This window comes from Rutidosis leptorrhynchoides, chromosome 7 (genome assembly GCF_046630445.1).
Source record: "Rutidosis leptorrhynchoides isolate AG116_Rl617_1_P2 chromosome 7, CSIRO_AGI_Rlap_v1, whole genome shotgun sequence".
Lineage (NCBI taxonomy): Eukaryota > Viridiplantae > Streptophyta > Magnoliopsida > Asterales > Asteraceae > Rutidosis > Rutidosis leptorrhynchoides.
Window position 1 is genome coordinate 312386277 of NC_092339.1, and position 5860 is coordinate 312392136.

The 5860-nt window shown below is 35.7% G+C and overlaps 2 protein-coding genes across 2 annotated transcripts; one reads left to right on the forward strand and one right to left on the reverse strand.

Moving 5' to 3' along the window:
- Positions 1-451: 451 nt before the first annotated feature.
- LOC139857220 (pyruvate dehydrogenase E1 component subunit alpha-3, chloroplastic-like) lies at positions 452-3326 on the forward strand. Its single transcript, XM_071845959.1, has 3 exons — positions 452-858; positions 1410-2190; positions 2872-3326. The coding sequence occupies exons 1-3, from the start codon at positions 619-621 to the stop codon at positions 3147-3149; spliced, it is 1299 nt and encodes a 432-aa protein (XP_071702060.1). The 5' UTR covers positions 452-618; the 3' UTR covers positions 3150-3326.
- Positions 3327-4078: 752 nt separating this feature from the next.
- On the reverse strand, positions 4079-5035 carry LOC139860171 (putative F-box protein At5g55150). The gene has a single exon (XM_071848944.1). It carries the CDS (start codon positions 5033-5035, stop codon positions 4079-4081), a length of 957 nt encoding a protein of 318 aa, XP_071705045.1.
- Positions 5036-5860: the final 825 nt, after the last annotated feature.

Below are 5860 nucleotides of genomic sequence, written 5' to 3' on the forward strand. Positions count from 1 at the left end.
AAAACTAAATGGATATGGATCTGGATACGGCATCACCCGACCCGATCCATATCTGATTTATTGCTATCCCTAGTAGCTGGTAGCTAGTACCTTTTTATATGCATTTAGTTGTTTGGCAAAATATCTGAAAATATTAAAATAAAGAGTAAAATAACAAACAGCTAGACGCTAAAAGCTAAACGCTAAACGCTAAACGCTATTTCTAGTAGCTTTTGGCTTTTTCCCTCCCTCAAAAACCATCAAGCTCTTGCAATCAAACGAAACTTTTTATTTGATAGAAGCTTTTTCATAAAAGGTAGAAGCTCCTAAAATTTTCAAATATTTTGTTGAGAAACATGACCTATGTTTTAGTACATTATATTTATATTTATATTTATATTTAGATATTTTGGGGATTATTACTATATTTAGTACATAAACATTGCAAACATCAAAAGTCATGTACTATTTGATCATAGTTGTTAGTTAAGAGTTGGGTGGACAGGAGACGACGGTTATTTCCGTATCACTCTTTTCTTGTTCTCTCCGCGCCTTCTCCCCTTTTTATTCAAATCTCACATTCACTCCATTTTCAATTTCAATCTCAATCCCCAATCAATTAAAACCCTAATTCTAACTATGGCTTTTGCTGGAGCCAAAATTATTCAGCCTCTCACTGTTCACGCATCAGCTACTCGATCCCCGGATCCGTTTACTAATAATAAATCCACTTCATTATCATCTCCATTTCTCGGATCAACCCGAACCCTAACCCTAACCCGATCCGTTTCACCGTTTACTCAACGTCGATCTGCTTCTACTGTTGTTGCTGTTTCCGATGTTGTCAAAGAAAAAAAAGTTAAAGCTACTTCTAATCTCGTGAGTTTTCCTTTTTTTCCTATTTCTACTCTCTATTTAATTATATTTATTTATATTTATATTTATGTGCTCCATATATTAATATATACAATAATATTTACGTGTTTATCGAAATTGCTTAACAATTGTAGTTTGTTTAGCCTATGTTTATTACTTCATTATTGAGTTGTGAATTAATCTGGTCTAAATCTGTTATGTGACACGTCAGGACAGTTTGAATTGCATGATTAGGGCCAATTGATGATTACGATGTAAAAATTAGTTGAATGCTAAAAATAATGAATTAGGTTTTGAATTAGGATCTAGTAATCGAAAAATGATCTCGATTGGCATGATTTGTTTATTGATTTTGGTCAATATTAACCACCCAGGCGCAGTACCTAGCTAGGTTATAGGTATGTAAATTTCACTTTATGGCATGTACTTTTTGGTGGCCCAGCTAACATGATCCAGCCTTATTAGAGATTTTTTAATTACTTAATGATGCTGACGTGTCATTAAAGTGTGTTGTGGTAAAATGTGTGTGTGGTTTTTGCTCTTTGTATGTGTAGTTGCTTACGAAAGAAGAAGGGTTAGAGGTATACGAGGATATGTACTTGGGCCGAGCATTTGAAGACATGTGTGCACAAATGTATTACAGGGGTAAAATGTTTGGTTTTGTTCATTTGTACAATGGCCAAGAAGCTGTTTCTTCAGGTTTCATTAAACTCTTAAAGAAAGAAGATAGTGTTGTGAGCACGTATCGTGATCACGTTCATGCATTAAGCAAAGGGGTACCTGCACGTGCTGTCATGAGCGAGCTTTTTGGGAAAAAAACCGGTTGTTGCCGAGGACAGGGTGGATCTATGCACATGTTTTCAGCCGAACACAATGTTCTTGGTGGATTTGCGTTTATCGGAGAAGGGATTCCGGTTGCGACTGGCGCAGCGTTTACTAGTAAATACAAACGGGAAGTTTTGAAAGAAGATGATTGTGATCATGTGACGTTGGCTTTTTTTGGAGATGGAACTGCAAATAATGGGCAGTTTTTTGAGTGCTTGAATATGGCGGCGTTATGGAAACTGCCGATTATATTTGTGGTTGAGAATAATTTGTGGGCGATTGGGATGTCTCATTTGCGTGCGACTTCGGATCCGGAGATATGGAAGAAGGGGCCCGCTTTTGGGATGCCGGGTATTCATGTTGATGGTATGGATGTGTTGAAGGTAAGGGAGGTTGCTAAAGAGGCTATTGGGCGGGCTAGAAGAGGTGAAGGCCCAACATTGGTTGAATGTGAGACTTATAGGTTTAGAGGACACTCATTGGCTGACCCAGATGAGCTTCGTGACCCAGGTAAGTTAAATATGTTTTTAAATGTTGCAAGTTTTAAACTTTATATTGTAAAATTTGTGGGATTGGGGTATGTTTGGCAAGGAGCTTCTAGCTTCTTACTTTCATGAAAAAGCTCGTATCTGATACTCCCTCCGCTCCATAAAAACTGTCTCCCCTTTGACTTTTTGTTGGATTTAAAATATATATTAGCGAATTGTCTAATTTGCCCCTCATTTAATGAGCTATATTAATTAAAGAAAGTGGTTATAAAGAATAATTAATAAATTAGTTGTCATATTGAACATCACAACATTTCTAATAATAAAAAAAGGGCATTATTGGAACTTAGATGGTTTTTTATTGTTATATATGGTAAGAGAATATTTATGGGACAAACAAAATAGTAAGGTGGACAATTTTTTAATGAATGAGGGAGTAAAAAGCTTCGTTTAGTGTTTTAAGCTTTTAGATGGAAAGAAAAAGCCAGAAGCTACAAGCTTCTAGAACTAACGTTTGAGAAAAAGCTCCTGGCTTTTTGTCATTTCTTTCTTTTTTTTTTAACAGTTTCAGCTATTTTGTCAAACACCTAAATACATATAAAAAGCAGCTATTAGCTACCAGTTAGTTTTACCAAAAAATGCCCTGGTGGTTGTTGTTGTACTGTAAAATTTGGTGGACTAACATGATTTTTTATCATGGCAGCTGAGAAGGCCCATTATGCAAAACGTGACCCGATAACACAATTTAAGAAATATCTAATTGAAAGCAAGCTAGCAACTGAAGCAGACTTAAAGGCGATCGAGAAGAAGATAGATGAAGTAGTTGAGGATGCTGTTGAGTTTGCAGATGAAAGTCCCGCTCCTTCTAGAAGCCAACTGTTGGAGAACGTGTTTGCAGATCCAAGAGGGTTTGGAATTGGACCCGATGGAAAGTACAGGTGTGAAGACCCTAAGTTTACTGAAGGCACAGCTCAGGTCTAAGTTGTTTTCTGTTTTTTTTTTTGGCATGCATTGTTTTCATTATGTTTTTCTTAATCTTTTATGTTACTCGTGTTATCTTATGTCAAGAAATCTGTGTTCATATGGGTCTAAAGTCACTCTAATTGGGTCGAAGGCCTGTGTGCATCTTTTCTCATTTGCTCTATCCGATTACTTATATATCTTTCCTGTTTCCAAGACTAAACATGCCATAGAACTGAAATATAACTCTGGTAATTTAGAGTTGTATTTGAATTAGGTTTCAACAGCGTATTTTCATTAGTTTAATTAATTCAAAATTCTTAAAGATTGAGATGTGGCACCAGTGGAGCATCCCTTAACTTCTTTACTGTATGTGTAGATTAGATAGATATAGAACAGATGTGTTAACTAACATTCATCGATTAGATAACACATGGAGCAAATATGTTAACTACCATCCATCACAGCGTAATCTAATCTTAATCTGTCTCCTAAAAGAAGCTAATGGCCTATTTACTTTCCACTTAATGACTTGTTTCTGTAGATCTCAAACAAAGGAATATGAAAATAGCACTTAATACAAAATAAAAGTAAACATCCGACCCCAAGTATTTGATCATATTGACATTAGTAGCATGTTTAAATTTTTTGTAACATTCATAAGCATTAAAAGGTGTTTAAAAACTACATTGATTGAACCCAAATTGGTGGGGTATATTTGCTACACGATTCTCCTATGAAAAGAGGCTCGATGGTTCTGTCACACATATGGTATATCCCCATATCGCTCCATACTTCACTAAAACTTGTTAACTCACAATGTTCATATCGATCTACCTTGCGTAGCATCTTGCGAAACATGTGACTCCAACGGTATTGCATTTGACAACATAACGGACTATGATTAGTGTAATATATGCAATTACCCTTTATCACTCCTGAAGTATCCTCTATCCAAAGGATGAACTAAATCCCACAAACAAAGTTTTCTTACCAAGACCATTCACTTTCGACCATTTTCCATTTTCTAAATCATACTCAAAAACTTGGAAACTCTTTGTCTCGAAAGTGACCTGGTATGCTAACTCCCGCCGTACCCTAGAGCTATCTGCATTATCTACTGTTAGTTGGTCTAATAGTTCTCTGATGACAACCAACAATTTCTTCTTTCCATCATCCAATCCTATAATATAAGCTACTTCCAGATCTCCGTTACAATACCATTCGGGTAATCGTGAAATATCAACAACCGGTCCTTCTCCATTAACATCACATGATTTTATATGAAAGTAAGAATCAAGATAATAAATTTGCCCGTCATAACAAGTCATATCGAATATCATCGAATCGATATTGGTTTTAACAGATGTCCAATTGTGATCTCCAATAGAACAAAAACCTAACATATTGCGTCCCCATAACACCAACACCACGGGTGATTCAACAGAAAACAATACTTTTCGTATTTCAGAATCCGGATCTCTATGTTCTAAGAAGCCTGGAAAAGTGTCGATCTTTGGTAAATCGATAGTTTCGTGCGATAGTGGATTGATAAGTTTAGTAACAATATTGCCTCCAAAATAATAGTTATAGTTTCCACTTGTTAATATCCACCCAGATGAAGAGATACAAGATTTACCATATGCTTCTGGCAATCGTATCTTACGAATGGTCCTGTTTGAAAGGAGAAACAATCGACGAAATTCGACGTCTTGTTTTTCATCTGTAAAAAAAAGGGATGGCAACCGCGAAGGAAGTCCATTGGAGTACGAGACTTTGGTTGCAGCTTCTAATGCAATCGAACGCCAAAACTTGCACACGCACGAGAAATGAAGATAATCTTCATAATAATTTAGATGTTTCTGAGCAACTATAACAAGTAATTCAGGAAACGCCTCAAAGTCCATTGTATCTTAATTTAACGATTAAGATTATATTAAACAAAACACCTGCAACAAGAGGATAATTGTTAATTGCTATGTTTTTTTTTTCGAAAAGCAAGCAATTGAATATATAAAAAAACTAGCCAGAAGCTAGCGAATACAACGACTCCAAAACAACCCACAATACATCGACATCAATAGATGTAAAAATGACGACACTAGACTACTTTAACAACAAAATCATGCCACACAATCCACGGAGAACGGACCAAGAATCACACCCTGACAATCAACTACACCCCAACTCGAAAGCCACGGAAAATTAAAACGGAAATACAACACGAATGGATAAAATCTTGGATCGAACTTGAAATTTATTTGACTACATATTTTTTCAGCAGGTTTCGGGTTCCATAAAATATGATTTAACCTATATGGGCATAACCATTGGAAAGTTGACTCTCCCACCTTTCTATAAACATCTTATTTGTCAAAAATGGAGTTATGATTTAAAAGTCATACCCTTACGAAAACAGACCCCCCAAACTATTACTGCTGTTAATGCTACCTATTGTTTTACACAGCAAATTAACAGCACCACATTACAGTTTTTCCAACCATTTAACACCCATTTAGACTCAACAAATCCAAACATATAATATACCAATTTGAAGCTTGTTGGGTCTATTTCCTAACCTAATTATTAGTTTTCATCAAAACTCACTCATTTTCATTGTACGGGTCCATAATATAAGTCCGGGAGTCACTTTTGACACTTACATCAAAACTATAGAATTTCGGAAGTGATGACTCAAAATTTAATATCATACAGAAAGATTAATGAGCATT